The 17,424-nt window shown below is 33.1% G+C and overlaps 1 protein-coding gene across 3 annotated transcripts; it reads left to right on the forward strand.

The window, feature by feature from the left end:
* The first annotated feature begins 13,603 nt into the window (after positions 1-13,603).
* Positions 13,604-16,583, forward strand: LOC109003424 (uncharacterized protein At4g04980-like). 3 transcript variants are annotated; one of them, XM_018981535.2, is made up of 8 exons: positions 13,604-13,907; positions 13,987-14,078; positions 14,171-14,300; positions 14,443-15,184; positions 15,317-15,482; positions 15,571-15,735; positions 15,847-15,999; positions 16,108-16,583. In XM_018981535.2, the coding sequence occupies exons 2-8, from the start codon at positions 13,998-14,000 to the stop codon at positions 16,312-16,314; spliced, it is 1,644 nt and encodes a 547-aa protein (XP_018837080.2). In that variant the 5' UTR covers positions 13,604-13,907; positions 13,987-13,997; the 3' UTR covers positions 16,315-16,583. The 3 variants fall into 3 exon arrangements, with proteins under 3 accessions (XP_018837080.2, XP_018837079.2, XP_018837081.2); XM_018981534.2 differs by having other exon boundaries at positions 13,604-13,823; positions 13,962-14,078; XM_018981536.2 differs by lacking the exons at positions 13,604-13,907; positions 13,987-14,078 and having other exon boundaries at positions 14,202-14,300; positions 14,472-15,184.
* Positions 16,584-17,424: the final 841 nt, after the last annotated feature.

Here is a 17,424-nt window from a genome sequence, read left to right on the forward strand (position 1 = left end):
ATTTGTGTGTCAAGATCTACTCTCAAATAAGGGTCTTGATGATACTACTAGTTCATCCATCAAATTAATGTTAAAGTAAGCAATTTGTGTGACAAGATCTACTTCCAAATGAGGGTTTTGATGACACTGCTAGTTCATCCATCAAAGTAAGGTGGACGGAATAATTTGTATGTTAGAGTTTACTCCCAAAGGAGAATTCTGATGATACAACTAGTTTATCTACAAAATTTAATACTAGTAATAACACTTTGTGTATCAAGATTTACTCCCAAAGGATGATTTTGATGATATTACTAGTTCATTCATTAAAGTAAAGTTGGAGTGAACAATTTATATGCCAGAGTTTATTCCCAAATGAGAATTTTGGTGATACAGCTAGTTCATCCACATAATTTAAGGTTTGAGAAAACACTTTGTATGTCAAAGTTTACTCCCAAATGAGAATTCTGATGATACAACTAGTTCATCCACAGAATTTAAAATTAGAGAGAACATTTTGTGTGTTGGGGTTCACTCCCAAATGATGGATCATGATGACACTATTAATTCATCCATAATAGTTTAAATTCTATTACTATATGTGAGTGTCGAACTCTAAGCATTAATGTGATTAAAATGTTTTTCTTGCAGTAAATATATGAATATCTTTACAAGGTTTCTTGTACAGAATGGGCTCTAGTTTAGAGAAATATGAGCATGCCAAATTTACACTAACAGTTTTAGACCTTGGTTTATCTATTCTAAGTCTAACATCAATTATTATTGAGAATAGTGGTAAGGGTCAGATAAGATTATTCATCCGGACCGGATTTAATCTGAGCCGGTACTCGGATGACTAAACCCGGATATAGCCGGGCCGGGTTCCGAGTTTTAAACCCGGAACCCCAATTTTAAACCCGGTACTCGGGTTTCTTTTTTATTTACGGAGCTACGGTTTCTTTTTTAAAATCCAGATTTGTCTTGGTCCCCAACCCCCGCCCTTCTCTCTCTCTCTCTCTCTCTCTCTCCGAAGAAACCCTAGCCTCCCTCCCTCATTGCTGACGAAGAAATGCAAGCCTCCCTCCCCCAATGCCGACGAAGAAACCCCTTCATCCTCGTCACCCCATCATCGTCGTTGCCGACTCGCCTCATTCTCGTGACCCAAGGTTTGTTCTCTGCGATTTGGGTTCGTCTTATTCCGATTTGGTTCTATTTTGTTACAGTAAGACAATTTTATTTGCTGATGTTTCTTTTCACCCTCAATCTCTCTCTCTTCTCGCCCTCTCTATATCATGTCGTCAGATACCTTGGAATGACGAAGATGAAATGCTACGGCTTGTGTAGCTTTTGTTCAGGTAAGATCTGGGTATTTTTTTTTTTAAACATGGGTATAAATTATATGCTGTTAGTTTGATAGATCTGGATTTTTTTTGTTATTTTGCCAGTAAAATGGCTTAGATAACGCTCCCTTTCTACAGAAGATTACAGTTTCTCATTTGGCCTAAGGTCTTTTTAATGGCCACTGCTAAGAGAGTTAACAAGTTAATTAGTTGTTTATAGTCTTAGCTATTCTTAACATAAATGTAGTTTTTCATTTTGATATTTTGCTAGATCTGCTATTTTTTCTGGTCTTGGCTTACTTTTTGAGACTGGTTTTTGTTCTCTCTATTGATTTTGGGTTTATTTTGATGTGAATGTTTGAATGGAGTAATCTTTGTGTAGTGTTTTTATGGGTTAGATCTGGATTTGTGAGACCTAGAAGGGAGACGAGTGAAAATATCCATAACCACAAAGTCTCCTAAATTCCTTATAAGATCTGGACTGGGTTTGTGAGATCTGGATCGTGGGCATATAACTTCTGCTTTTCTTTATACTTTATGCTTGATACTCACTGCTTTATGCTCTAATAAGTTCAAAAATTTCCTTGGTACTCCATTGCTTTATGCCTTCTTTTATGATAATGCCATTTATGTGATGCATTGAGCCTCCTTGCTCACTAATATGCATTACTCAGGAGCCATTATTATGCTGCCACATTTAGTAACTAATTAATTTTATTTTTTGGTTCAATTTTGCATTGCCTCATCATAGCTTGGATTGTTGGGTAGGAAGAATGTGGTCTGTATCCCACAAGTCTTGTAAAAATAGTTGGGTGGTGGGGTTGTCGGTGTCATGGGTCTGAATTGTGACATTTTCCCTTCCGTGAATTGTCACTATTTTTCAGCTAACATTAGCTTCTTCTTGTTCCAGTTAGTGGTAAACCTGATTTGGTTTTCTTTACTTCAGTGTCATGGGTCTTACTTTCAATTGCTTTCTTTATATGATACGGAATGCAATATCACCTTGAATTTGAAGGGGAAACTTTGTTTACTTGGCATAAACATGTCCAAGTGTGGTGAGAGATCAAACGTAAGACTGTTCATCCGGGCCGGGTTTTTCCCTGGCCCTATTCAAAACCCGGATACCCAATTCTAAACGCTAATATTTTTCAGCTAGCAGTAGCTGATATCTGTTTGTCTTCTCTAAGTAGTAAGGGACAAGTCATCCTGCAATAGCCAATTCTAAATATGTGTAAAGGATAGAAGTTTTACAGAATACTATTTATAAAGGTATTCTTAGAAATCTACAGATGTTAATTTCTATTCAATATGGTGATAATTAAAGTTATACATAATTATTTAATCTTGTACTAATTTTGTGATTTTGTAATTGCATTGCACATTTTAGTATTTTTCTTTTTTCTATATTAGCCCCTTGTCTACTAATTTTGTACTAACCTTTTTTGCTTACAAAATGTGCAGGATCTCTCTGTCATATCACTTGAAGTTGCTACTTGCCTAAATTATTTTGTAATTCATATCTTGTAGTTTTGTATTTTGCAATGTAATGTAATGTGTAAATAACAAAATAGTGTAATATGTAGTGGATTGCATGAATTTTAGTTTTTTATTTTTATTATTCTGGAAAATGTTAGTATTATGCTTTTTAATGATGACTCATAAATTATGCTTTTCAACATTTTAATTATAGCATTTTTATAAAAAAAAAAAATTATGCTTCTAAACGCTTTATAAAATAAATAAAAACAATCCGGGTACAACCTGGAACCCGAATTCACCCGAGTTCTGGCCCGGGTTTGAAACCCGGGTTTCGGTCCTGGTATACCCGAGTTCCCGAGTCGAAACTCAGATGAACACCCCTAGGGTCAGAAAAGCATAATGCTTAAGAAGATGAAATTAATTATTACATATCAAACTTTGAAGTTTAGGAATAGAAATCATGAAATCTTCTTGTTTTGTACATAATGGTTTACTCAAGTTGTATTATTATTCCGTTAAAAAAAATATTATTATTTCATTAAAGTAATGAGATATGAACGAGTTGGTTGCATGGTTGTTAGATTGATTTTGTTAATTTGTATGAAAAATTATTTGTATCTTTTGGAAGAGGAAGGAAATGATGGTGATAAAAATATAAGAATTGTATCAATTGAATTTTAAAAGAAATAATGATACATGAAGGTTTAGGTGCCCTAAGCATAAGACATGATTTGCAAGGAAGGGTAAACTTTTTTTCTGTCAAAGTCTCGAATCAGATCTTATACATGTTTATACATTCTTTTTAGATTGAACTTGAGTGCAAATGTTTATATTTATTTTGTCTGTATAAGTTTCAAATCAAAATCTATAAATGTTGATACTTATTTAATTGGTTGAACTCGAGCACAAATGTTTAAATTTTTAAATTGTTTCAAAATATCATTTATATTTGTTCCATTTTTCCTTCCAATAAAATTTTTATTTGCATTTATAATAGTATTTTTGTTAAAAGTTTTTTCCTTTTCACTCATGAGGCATGTATCGGAACCAAATGAAAAATAATTTATGAAATTTCTTACAATTTGTGGCATAGAAATTTGAAACATTATTTGTGACATAAAAGTTTAGAGAATATCCCCAAGAAAACTTGTAGATTGGTATATAAACTATTTTTCGCATTTAGATTTTCTAATCTCAAAATGTGTGTTGATTTGTATAAAAAAAAAACAAATCAAACATATCAAGAAAATGTGATACAAGGAATAGAGATATTTTTGAGATAATGCATATAAACGCAATTTTCTCTATAATGTTTGATAGATATAAGTGTTTGATAGATATAAGTATTTTATTATTTTTATAAATGATTTTCATGGTATGGATGTATCTATCTACTACATGGGAAGTCTCAAGCCATTAAAAACTATTGAGGTACTTCTCATGGAGGAAATGCAGCTAGGTGGAAAGGCGAAAATCATCGAATTAGATTGAAGTTGTAAGTGCCAAGAAAAATATTATTAGTCAGATCATAACCCTAACCTATTTTTTAAACTTTTTGAAAAGATGTGTAATATAATTATTAAAGACAATTATATATATCTTAAATTGTGTTCCTAGTATTTAGTCTCAAAGACTTATTTTGAGTTGTAGAGTGATAGGATACTTGATTTAATGCATATACATGTATGAATAGTCAATTTAAAGTAAGACTTTACAATCCAAATGAAAAAAAGTTGGATCATATAATAGTTAATGAGTACATATCTCATTACTCTGGGAGATCCAAATGATTAGGTTGTATTGTACCTATTCATAGTTTGAATTTTTAAGAAATTGAAATGTCAAATTCCTCATGATTGATACTAGATATGCGATTGTTGTGAAGTACATTATTGTACTTCGAAAATGCTTATAGTTCATGTTATGATTATCTTAATGATAACATGAAATAAAAAGTAAATGATTATCTACCTCATCAGGGAAACACAGCTGAAGAATTGGCCATGAAGATATCAGAACATATTTGATTTTTGTTTACGTGGTGTATTTTCAAAATTTGAATTTGACATAGAAATAAATGAAGACTCACATATGTTTTCACAAATTATAGAAATAAGTGATTTTATAAAAGACCAATGCATAAAAGGGTGATTGAAATCTATGAATTAATATAAAGTATGTAATCTCATCTAAATTGTTTGAAATTTATAAAAAGTCGAATGTAAATGGGTGTTGGAGACAAAACCCTGACTTTAAATGTAATGTTGAACGATATAAAGTTAGACTTGCAATTAAGGATTTCACTCAAAAATGAGCATTGTTCAGAGAAATTTTCTGTTAAACCTGAAAGAACTCATTAAGGATCACTATGACATTAGTAACTCATTATGGTCTAAAGTTACATCAAATAGATGTGAAAAAAATTATAGAGTGAAAGTCTGAAGTTTACAAGAAATGAATAAAAGAATTATTTAGAAGAGGTAACAAATTTTTTGAAAAATTTGTATCTGAAATTTGATAATACCAATACTGTTTTGGAAGTTGCCAAAATATTTATTGTTAATGTATATACTCGTAAGCTAGTGGGAGTATATTTGTATTTATGATCATGCATATATATGACTTTTGGCAAGTATGAATTATGGTTTGCAGTATGGCATTAAAGTTATGTCTCTAAATGACTTTAAAAATGAAATTTATGAATGAGACATCATTCATAATTGGGATTGAATTATGATACCAGACGATGACTATTAGGATTGTCTCAGTATAGTTGCATAGAATTTTGAAAGATTTTACATGAAGAATTGTTGTTCAATAGATGCTTTAAAAATAAAATGTGACATGCTCAGTATTTTATAATGTCCTCGAATTGATTAGCTTGTTAAGGAAATTGTGTATATAATTGTTATAATAAATCTGATGATTGCACAAACTTATATAAGGTTGAATATTAGTTTTTTGGTTGGCATTCTTGGTTGTTGTCAAAGTAACCTAAAGATGTTTGACCCAAAAGCTGTGAAAATAGTGCAAGGTTATTTGCAAAAAATTAAAGACTATATTATTGTCTTAAGAAGAACTGATACTTTTAAGGTAATTGGATATTTAGACCCTATTTTGTGGGATTACTCTAATGATGGAAAATACAATTATGGTTATGCATTTTGCTATCTAGTAGAATTATTTTATGAAAAAGTATGAGTCAAATCTCTTACTGCTTCATGTGCAATAGGGACTAAGTTTATGGTATGCTTTGAGGCCACAATATATGGTATCTAACAGATGAAATTTATTTTAGGACTTGGATTTATCGACTTATAGCCAAGCCGCTAAGAAAGTATTGCAAAAATTCCTTAGAATATTTTTCTCCGAATGATAATTATTTAATGAAAAATTAAATACCTAAGGGTTGAGGAAAAAGTACAGAAACAAATATGTCCATAACAATAGTGTGTTAATGATTATACTTTAAAGGAAATGTTGAAAAGATGGGTCATATGCTTATACCCATGATATGAACATGTTAAAGAGATTATTGATATGCTGAGTATTTTGTTACTGGACATTGAAAGATATCTATTCTATTTGTTTATGTTTTTTTGTCTTTCCATTTTATATGTACATTAAATGTTGTGGATAAATGATGACAAGATAATGCCTACAATAGACATGAATTGGAACTCAAGGCATTATAGTATTAGCCTTAATTGTCCCAATTAAAAATCGTGTTGAATTAAGTTACTGGTGTTGTAGTACATAGAAGGGAATTTATTGATCATATAACAGATGACCACCATAACTCATATTGATAGCCAGTTTGACATTGATATTGCAGAACTCATGTAATATATTTTGAGCTTTAAAGGTTTTAGAAAATGAATTTGCGCAGTATGGTTAATTTCTTCTAATAAACCCATGAATGGAAAATATTTTTTTATGGGCATATGGGCTAAGTGGGAGAATGCAAGAGTTTTATTTAAACTCTGTGTCCCACACACCCATCTTACTAGAGTTTGGAATAGCTCAAAACTTATCAGTTAATAGATGAGTAATAATGGGATAAGAAAATTCCTGAAAGATATGATTAAAACTCTATATTTCTAATTATAGTCACACTTAAAGTCTTAGATTTCTTGATGGTCATATATCTATAAATAGTACTGAGATGGGTTAAAGGATTCACAACTATAATATTAGAGTGTCTCTAGCCATTGGGAGACATACTTAGGAGACTAAGTTATTAGGGTGATTCTTATCTCATAGTCAAGTTAGATTCTTTATCAAACTGGAATAGAAGGAGGTACATTTTCTAATTGTTATTATTTTGTTATTGTGGATCATAAAAAATCGAAGATCTAATTATTAATATTCATGTTAAAATTTTTAACACTCCACCCTCCCACAGATGGATCGTAGATCCTCCACAACCTCATTGGGAGGATCCATGAGTGAATGTCCTTTATGAATCTCCCTAAAACTCACCCTGCTCTTGCTTGTAGGGCTGAGCAAAAATCCGACTTGGCTCCGGCTCCGACTTGTCGGAGTCGGAGTCGGAGGTTTTTTCTTCTTGGTAGTCGGAGTCGGAGTCAAAGTCGGATCCATTGATGAGCCAACTTCGACTCCGCTCCGATCCGACTCCGATCCTCCGCCTCCGAATCCGCCTCCGACGTCGCCCTCCGACTCCGCCTCCGCCTCCGCCTCCGATTTTATACATATTTTATAAAATATGTGTTTTTCTATACATTAATTATTTAAATTTTATACAACTATATCTTATATAGTTAGTTAAACTCAATAATATACTAGTTAAATAATATATTTATACTATAATATATAGACTAAATTGACTAATAATAGTTTAGTATATGACTATATGTAAATATCATACTATTACAAATTTACAATATTACTACCATGTAACACTAAATTACTAATGTATAAATATAATAGCATATAATACTAATAACTAATGTATATATAATATACTATAAACACTAAGATGAATAATAACATCGACATGTAATATTGTAATACTAATGTATAAACACTAATCTATAAATCTATAATAACATATAATACTAATGTATAATAACTAAAGTATTATTCATATAAATTACTAATAGTCTAATTGTATTAATTACTATATATAAATTAGTAAACCACTTTAAGCCTATATATAAATGATTATATAAATTAATGTAGTATCAATTACTAATACTATATTACTATATGATACTATTAAGTTATTAACTATAGTGATATACTAGTATTAGACATTAAGTGTACTAATACAATCTAGTCAGTATAATACTAATATACTAATACTATTATATAGTTATACTAAATTAAAATCATTATAGCAAATACTAATATATAGTTATTCTAATCACTACAACTAATTCTAATACTAATATAGACTATAGTTATAACTTGTAGTATTATAACTATACTAAATCACTATAACTTATACTAATATATTATATAGTTATACTACATCACTATAACTTATACTAATATAGTTATACTAAATGACTATAACTATAACTATATATATTATATAGTATTAATATCACTATTAGTATAATATGTAGTATTAATAATAACTAATAGTCTAATACTAATATAACTATTAGTATAACTAATATCACTACTAGTATAACTAATATTAATACTAATACTAATATACTAATACTATTAGTGTATTACATATATTTATATATATTAATATATATATCAAGTATATTAGTGTATTAATAATATTTCGTATACAGTGTCGATGTCCTTTTTTTAATATTCATATATAATAATATATATCATATATTTTTTTTATGAATCTTCATATATATATATAATATAAAATAGATTCATATTAATTAGTATATAATGTATATTAGTATATTACTATAGTAACTATTCATTATAGCAAATACGGTGCCGTTGGATACCTGGGAGTGGGGTACTGAATTTAGGTCTGCAGTGCAGCCTACGGGTTCCCGAATGAACTTCATTCTTCAAGTTCAAACTCGCGCCCTCTCTCTTGCGCAGCGCCGCAGCCCTCTCTCGCCAGTCGCCCTCTCTCTCGCGCAGCGCCGCAGCCGGCGCAGCTCTCTTTCACAACCCTCTCTCGCACAACTCCTCCCTCTCGTGAAGCCCATCCCTCGCGCAGCCCTCTCGCAGAGCTCCTCTCTCGCGTAGGCGCAGCCCTCCTCTCACGCAGCTTCTCCCTCGCGCGGCCCTCTCGCAGAGCCCCTCTCTCGCCGTCTCGCGCAACCATCCTCTCACGCAGCTCCTCTTGGTAGGTTACCCAAATCCATCTCTGTTCTTTAATCAAATTTTTGAGGTTGGTAATGTTGATTTTTTTGAATCTTTGAGGTTGGTAATCTATGAGTATGAGATAGGAACATCCACTCAATTAATGGCAAGGATTAATTTTTGTTGGCTCTATAATTCATTCCTAACTGTACGAAATACGAATAGCCTGATGTAGAAGGATTTGAACATGGAAAGCTAAAGACTTTGCAGCTATTCTGATTTTGATGTGTTTAATTTCACTCTATAAATGATGGTTTTATTTGCTATATATAAACAACATCTTGCTGCCAGTAGTTTAGTAATTTTATATGTAATTTTTTATGTTGTTTTAGTGCCAGTGGTGTTTTCGTTCATGTTGTTGAATGTTGGGTCTGATTTTTTTTCTATTTTTCTGTTTTAGATGAGTATATATTTTCTCAAATATATTTATGTTTTAGTGATTGTAAAATATCCACAAGTTGAGTTAATGAGTTTGTATTATGCTTTTAGGGCTGTGTTTGGTTGTTTTAGTGATTGTCTTAACCATACTATTTTGTTTGTTTGTTGTGTGTTAGTTCTTAAATCATGAATATATAAGGCAAAAACACTACAACATCCACAGCTGCATCTTCTCCTGGCATCCTAGAACAGCCTATTGATGCTCCCTGTCCCATAGTTGAAGAGTCCAGCGGACCAATAGAATCTTCGGTAGGCACTCCTAGTGCCTTCTGTTCTAACCCTCGTCCTCCACCTGGTAGTAGAGTTCCTAAGAATAGGTATTTGGTATGGGTCCACTTCACAAGAGTGCCCGATTGTGATCCCGAAGAGCCTATAGCTACTTGTAACCATTGTGGGAGGCAATGGAAATGCCATCCTAAAAGGCAAGGCACTTCGGCCATGAAAACACACATCTAACTTTGTCCCAAAAATCGTAAGAGTAAGTTGGACAAGACTCAAACATTCTTGGTCCCGGAAGCAATAATTGAAGGCCAAGGGGAGAAGAACTTAGGGATGATCAAGTACAATGAGAAAAAAATCCGGGCAGCCCTTGCTAGGATGGTGATAGTGGATGAGTTACCCTTTAGGGTTGTTGATGGCCAAGGGTTTCGGGAATACACTAAATCCCTTGATCCTAGGTTTCCAATTCCTTCTCGATTTACCATAATGCGTGACTGTATGAGACTATTCTTGAAAGAGAATGATAGCTTGAAGAAAATATTTTTGACCACCAAACAAAGAGTGTGCCTGACTATCGACACTTGGACTTCTATCCAGAATATTAATTACATGTGTGTGACCGCTCACTTTATTGATAGTGATTGGAAGTTGCAGAAACGAATCATTTCATTTGTTCGAATTAGCGACCACAAGAGGGCAACGATTGGGAGGGAGTTGGAGGAGTGTATGCTTGATTGGGGCATTGACAAAATCCTCACAATTACAGTGGACAATGCTACCTCTAACGACTCTGCTATTGATTGGTTGAGAACAAGGGAAATAGGAAGTGAAGATTGTGTTGCAGCTCACGAGTTTATTCATATGAGGTGTACGGCACACATCTTAAACCTTGTTGTGAGTGAAGGTTTGAAAGATGTTGATGACTCGATCATAAGAGTCAAAACTCTGATTAAGTATGTGAAGTCTTCTCCCCAAAGACTTGCCACTTTCAAGTCTTGTGTTGATAGGTCAAAAGTTTCATGTTCTAGTTTCTTGTGTCTTGACGTGCCTACTAGATGGAACTCGACTTTTCTTATGTTGGACGTGGCTGAGAAGTATCAAAAAGCCTTCCAACTTTTGCTTGATGAGGATCCCTACTCACTAGTTTATTTGTCTGAGGATGGGCATGGGAAAAAAGGTCTGGGAGCTTCTGGGGCTGATGATTGGGAGACCATAAGAAACTTTTCGAATTTTCTTCAGGTATTTTATAATGTCACCCTGCGTATTTCTGGTACACTATATGTCACATCAAATTTGTATGTCCAAGAGCTCATTAATATTCATAAAAACTTGAATACTTTTTGTAACAATAGTAATCGACGCTTGAGTTCAATGGCTTTGAGAATGAAGACAAAGTATAATAAATATTGGGGTGATCTTGAAAAAATAAATCGATTGTTGTTTGTTGCTGCCATTCTTGATCCACGATACAAATTTGTTGCTCAAGCATATTGGTTCAACAAAACATTGGGCGATGAGAGGGGTGAGGAATTTGTTGTAATCCTCAAGAGGGATATGGAATATTTGTATGAACAATATGTAGGGTTTTGTGGTGGTTGTGTAATTGGGTCTAAGTCAACTCGGAGTCGGAGTGGTGAGGCTAGTGCATCAATGGGGAGTAGTAGCAATACTTGTAATGATGATGATCCCATGGACTTTTTGATGGGATTCCATAAAGATCGAAAATCAGCATCCTTGATGGATTGTAAGTCTGAACTAGAACGGTATTTGTTGGAGGATGTTGAAGTTCCTACAGGGAAATTTGAAATTTTGGTATGGTGGAAAGTCAACTCAAGCAAATATCCGGTTCTTGCTCTAATGGCAAGAGATATCTTGGCCATTCCGATCACCACCGTTGCATCTGAGTTGGCATTTAGCACAGGAGGTCGTGTCCTGGATCCATTTAGGAGTTATTTGGCTCCTAGAACTGTAGAAGCTCTTGTGTGCACGCAAAACTGGTTAAAGTCAACTCCTATATGCTTGAGTCAAAATTATACAGATGTCATTGATGATGCGGAGAGTTATAAGTTAGACTCAGGTAATGTATTTAGAGATTTTTTTAAGTTAATATATATATTGATTTTGACATTTTCTGATACTAACCTTCTATACTTTAATATCTTAATGTAGAATTAATCACTGGTATGACCAACTTACTTCGTGAAGATGATTGACATATTGGACATATTGAGCCTTTGAGGTTTGATTTCTATTTACTTTTCAAAGACAACTCTGCTATCTACTTATACTTTGTTTATACCATAGGTCCATATTTATTTAAGTTTCCGAGACCGTAATTCAAAAAAACTAAATGGATCCATTCCTCCTAATAGGCTTTTTGAGAATATTACAACTATGTAAGATTTTGCATCTTCCTAATAAGATGTAATATACATACTTTTTATGTTTGTTTAAATTTATTTTTCATATGATATTAAAGTTGGGTTGTTTTCCTTACTAATATTTTCAATTTTTTTTTTCAGGCACAACTTGAAAGTTGGAAGTTGGAACATTTGGAAATTTGTAACATTTAATATATTTTGGTTCATTTGTTGGGCATTTAGAAGTTTGTAATTTATTTTATTTTGGTGCATTTGAAAGTTTGTAATTAAATATTTTAATGTTGTTGGAACATTTATTTTGGTTGGCTCTTAGAACCTTGTTGGATTTCTTTTGTTGTTAGAATGATGTGGATATTAGGATATGGATGATGAGAGTACATGTAAAAATTAGACTTTCTTTTTAATTTTTGAATGCATGTTATTGTAGTAGTGGTAAATAAATATTATTATAATAGATGTGGATGATGGATGGTAGGTGTGATATGTGGATGTTTATTGTAGACTGTAGTGATTAGTATTTAGTTGGATGTGGATATTAGGATATGGATAATGGATGATGTGGATATCAGGTTTTTGTTTTGAAATGCAGGTAGCAGGTTTTTGTTTGCATGTTCTTTTAGTATAAATTATAATGATAACATTAGATTGATATTGCATGGTCTTCTATTTAGTTTAGATTGTAATATTGAAAACGTTGAAATTTGAAAGCTCACAAATTTTTTTTTTTTTGAAAAAAGTGGGTCAAATATGAAATTAAAAAAGAAAAAAAAAATAAAATAAAAAAATCCGACTCCGCTCCGACAAGTCGGAGTCGGAGTCGGAGCGGATAATGTACATCGCGGAGTCGGAGTCGGAGGTCGGATTCGACCTCAGTCAAAGTTGGAGTCGGAGTCGGAGTCTGGGCCCTCCGACTCCGAAACAGTCGGTGCTCAGCCCTACTTGCTTGAATGCAAATTAGTCATCCCTAGACTATTTCCTTTTGCTTATTTGACTAGATTTATCATTTAGGGCATTTATTAACGATTACTTTTCTTGTCATTTTGTCCAAAAAAAAACAAAAAAAAGTTGGCAATTTTGATATGAGTAATGATATCTACACAACACATTTTACAATACATGTTTTAAAATGATGATATTTTTGTAATTGATATTATTTTAATGAAGTATTTTACTAAAATACCCTTCCTTTTAAAACATGGTTGTGTAATTTATTTGATTGCGTGTTTGTCATGTTTCTTTTGATATTGAATTGAATGTCCCATTGGATTTGTTCTTCTAGACTTGTAAACACGGTAGCGTGTTTGAACTTTGACCACCTCAAAAACTTGTAAACACTGGCGTGCTTGAAAAAACAAATGGATAAAGACATATAGAGCATTATATATTTTGGTAGGCATAGACACATGAACCTAAACGAATACTACGTATGCGCATATATAAAGTTTAATAATTATTATGTATTTATTTTTAACATGCAACTTAATGGAGAATGTAAATTCAACCCTGATAATAACTTAATATTATCAGTCTATCTCCTGATCAGACGCACACAGTTGCATAAAGGATTGTAGAGGATTGATTCAACCATCTAGGACAGAAATGGGGCTACCAATCTTCATGAAATGCAAACAGACTGGTTCTGCCGGCAACCAGGAGCTTTTTGGCATATATGTAAGTATGATACAGAACTGAATTGTGAGGCCTGACAGACAATGAAATATGAAACTCTTTTCCATGATGAATCTTTATGTATTATAAGGTAATCTTCAGCTTTTCAAGTTTTTTTTTTTTTTCCCCCTTTATTTTCTTGCAGTAAATGAGAGAGTTTCTTGCATTAGATAAGGGAATTATGGAGCATCTCCAAAAGATGTATCCTGGAATCATGCCTGATGATTCTTTGTCAAAGATGAAGGGAACAACTATAGATAAGGTTTACTTCTCAGTTCTCAGTTAAAGTTAATAAATGCAATTTAGATGGCTTCACAAGTTTCTGAGCTGATGAGAGTAATTTGTTGCCTATAGAGACTGGCATACTTCTGCAAGGCTTTGATTTCTGTTAGAGATTCATGGACAAAGAGTCACCAGTGGATGAACAAATTCATATATGATGAAAATCTTAATGTGGAAAACACTAAGATTGTGGAGCAATTTGGTATGTCCTCTGTTTTTGTTCCCCTCCATCCTCCTCTTCTCTAGTATGTGGCTGGATATCCTTTCTTTTAGTAATATATATTTTTAAATTTCTTGTATCGAATTTCAATATAATTTCACTTTCTTTTTTAAACTTGATATAGTGTTCACAACACTTGATTGCATGATTAAGGCAGCAAGAGAGTTATTCGATATGCCGGATGAGGAAGATTTGAAGAAAGATCATTCTGTGACTGATTCAGCTTCATGTCCATTAGAGTTGAATGGTGGTTGTATCAAACATGGTGCTCAAAATCCCAGCCTCTTCAATCAGAAGAATGGGCAGGTTGAAGAATTAAAACCAGATTATAAAGAAGTGCAGAGCATTTCTGAAGTAACACCTGCAGCAACCTCTAACAAAGTAGGATGTTCCCAAAATACAAACGAAAAGCCAAAGCCCCATATATCTAATATGAATGAACTATCTAGTGAGGAAGGAAAAGGTGCAGAAAGCAGTGAACCTGGCAACCAAACTGCACCCTTAGTGCCCTTGATGATGCCTTCAAAAGGGTCAGTGCAGTCAGTACCACCTCCCATGATGCCCACAAAACAATCAGCATTGCCTCCACCAAAAACCATGCCACCGCTGAAGCAGCCTGGCCCCCCGCCACCTCCTCCACTTGGTGCTACAAAATTCCTTCATCGAAAGGCAGCTACGACTAAGTTGAAGAGATCCACCAGGATGAGTAATCTGTTTCAGAATCTCAAGAGAAGTATTGAAGGTTCTGGTAAAGATGCTAATTCGGCTAATGGACGAAAAGCTCCTATTGGGACTAGGCAACAAATTGAAGGCTCCACGGGTTGGAAAGAAGGACTGGGTGCTTCATTAGCAGAGTTGAAGAAGAGGTTTGCTTCTCATGACACCATTTAACAGTTGAAATCAGTGTGATTGGACATAGCAGATTTCAAAGGCTTCAATGGCCCATGGGAGTTGGTGCCTTTATTTTATCTTTACTTTTAATCCTCTTTTTGCCTCAGATCACCTTACTTTCATCAAGTAGAAGAAGATGTTCGTAAGAATCAAAAGTCAATCATAGAGCTGAAGATAGCTATCAACTCTTTCCAAGCCAAAGACATGGTTAAGCTGCTGAAGTTTCAAACAAGTGTAGAATCTTTTCTTGAAGGCTTAACAGATGAAACCCAGGTCAATATACTTTGAACCTTTTTACAAGTAAATCCATCATATGTCTTCATTGTCAACCGTAGTTTTTCTTCATTTTTTCAAGGTGTAGGTGCTAACAAAGTTCGAAGATTTCCCTACAAAGAAGCTGGAATCATTGAGGACAGCTGCGGCATTGTACTCAAAACTAGATACAATAGTATGTAACTTGAAGAGATTGGAGATAGTGGCACCCTTGAACAAGCTGTTCGGAAAGGTTGAGGGTTATTTCAATAAGGTAAAGTACCTATTTCAATGTCTTAATCAACCTCATAGCATCACCATCTTTGGTTATCCCCAGTAAGTCTAAATCCTCAAGTAATATGTCTTCATTCCCTCCAAACTAAAGTTCAAAAAAGAATTGGATGCAATTGAGCGGACCAAGGATGAGGAATCCACAAAATTTAAGCGTCATGATATCCATTTTGACTTCAACATCCTTACACGGATCAAGGAATTGATGGTGGATATTTCCTCAAGCTGCTTGGAGCTAGTACTCAAGGTAATTTTGGTAATAATATTTCAATAACAAAGCAACTCAGTCCAAACAAGCTGCAGATCATTTGACATGGTTGATTGCATTAACAATCATGTTGGCATTTCCTACTAGGAGACGAAAGAAGCCAAGGCAGCAAAGGATAATGGAGAAAATGTGTCCAAAACAGACGCACAAAAAAAGGAAAATGCCAAAATGCTTTGGAGGGCTTTTCAACTGGCATACAGGGTCTATATCTTTGCTGGTGGACAGGATGATCGAGCTAACAAACTCACTGAAGAAGTGGCTCATGAGATCACAGTTGATTCTCAGCAACAATGATCTTTTTCTCTGATAAAGTTGCTGAAGTTTTTCACTTTAACTAGCGAAACCAAATGTATCTGACCACACTGGTACATATACTAAAAAAGGTACTCGTTTAATTGACCAACATACTCGTTAAAAAGGTACATATTTTGAAGTATTAATGTAGGAACTATTAAAAAATGTAGATCATTAATTCAAGTTTGATGTACACTTTTCATTTTCTAACAAAAGATGGTAGGGATTTTTTTTTCTAATTTGATAGTAACTATTTTATTGTTACAAATGCGTAGGAGTGTAACCAGTCTGGTTTGATCCTGTTTTGGATAAATTTTGTGACCAAACCGGTATACATCGGTTTTGTATTTTCAAGAATCAATACCGCACCGGTTATCCTTCTAAATTAGTACTTCCGATTTTATTGGTTCTGGTCCGGTTTTCCAGTTTTTAATGTATATTAAATCTTTAATTTCTTATACTTATATATAAATATATATATTAATATATACAAATATTAGTAATACACTAATACTATTAGTATAGTACTATTACTATATGTTAGTGATAATATAGTAGTTAATATACTAATGTATATTAGCATTACTAATATATTTATCAAAATGAATGTGTTGAGAATTTATTAAACCATAAAATGTAATTAATATATATTTTATATTTAAAACATATGATCAAATAAATGTTTGTGTTTATAAAATTTTATGCTATAAATTATAATATAACATTATTTCATATACATAATTATAATTTATGAAAATTATATATAATATTAAAAATTAATTAAAAATATATAAATATGTGAACCAGTCCAGTCCAGTCCTAGAAAACATAAAACCGAGACCTGATCGGTTATGACTGGTTTTTAAAATGGAGGAACAAGTCCAAAATCGGACTGAACCGGTTCAAGCCGGTTTTCCAGTTCTCTGATTTATTTTTATAGCCCTACAGATGAATTTCATTATTGCTACTTTTCCTTGAAAGAATTTCGGGATTTGGTTCTTTTGTTGTGTATATGACTATTAGAGAAATTATATTTGCAGTCATAGGATGTATAAGTCACACGCATTCCTTTTAAAAAAAAGTAGATAAGTTTGGGACCCTCATGAAAAA

This window comes from Juglans regia, chromosome 7, assembly GCF_001411555.2.
Source record: "Juglans regia cultivar Chandler chromosome 7, Walnut 2.0, whole genome shotgun sequence".
NCBI lineage: Eukaryota > Viridiplantae > Streptophyta > Magnoliopsida > Fagales > Juglandaceae > Juglans > Juglans regia.

Excerpts from the sequence above, each read along its gene's own strand:
- LOC109003424 (XM_018981534.2), top strand. The coding sequence starts at position 13,965 with ATGAGAGAGTTTCTTGCATTAGATAAGGGAATTATGGAGCATCTCCAA. Across the intron at positions 15,185-15,316 it reads TTAGCAGAGTTGAAGAAGAG|ATCACCTTACTTTCATCAAG; the intron begins GTTTGCTTCTCA and ends TTTTTGCCTCAG. Across the intron at positions 16,000-16,107 it reads GCTTGGAGCTAGTACTCAAG|GAGACGAAAGAAGCCAAGGC; the intron begins GTAATTTTGGTA and ends ATTTCCTACTAG.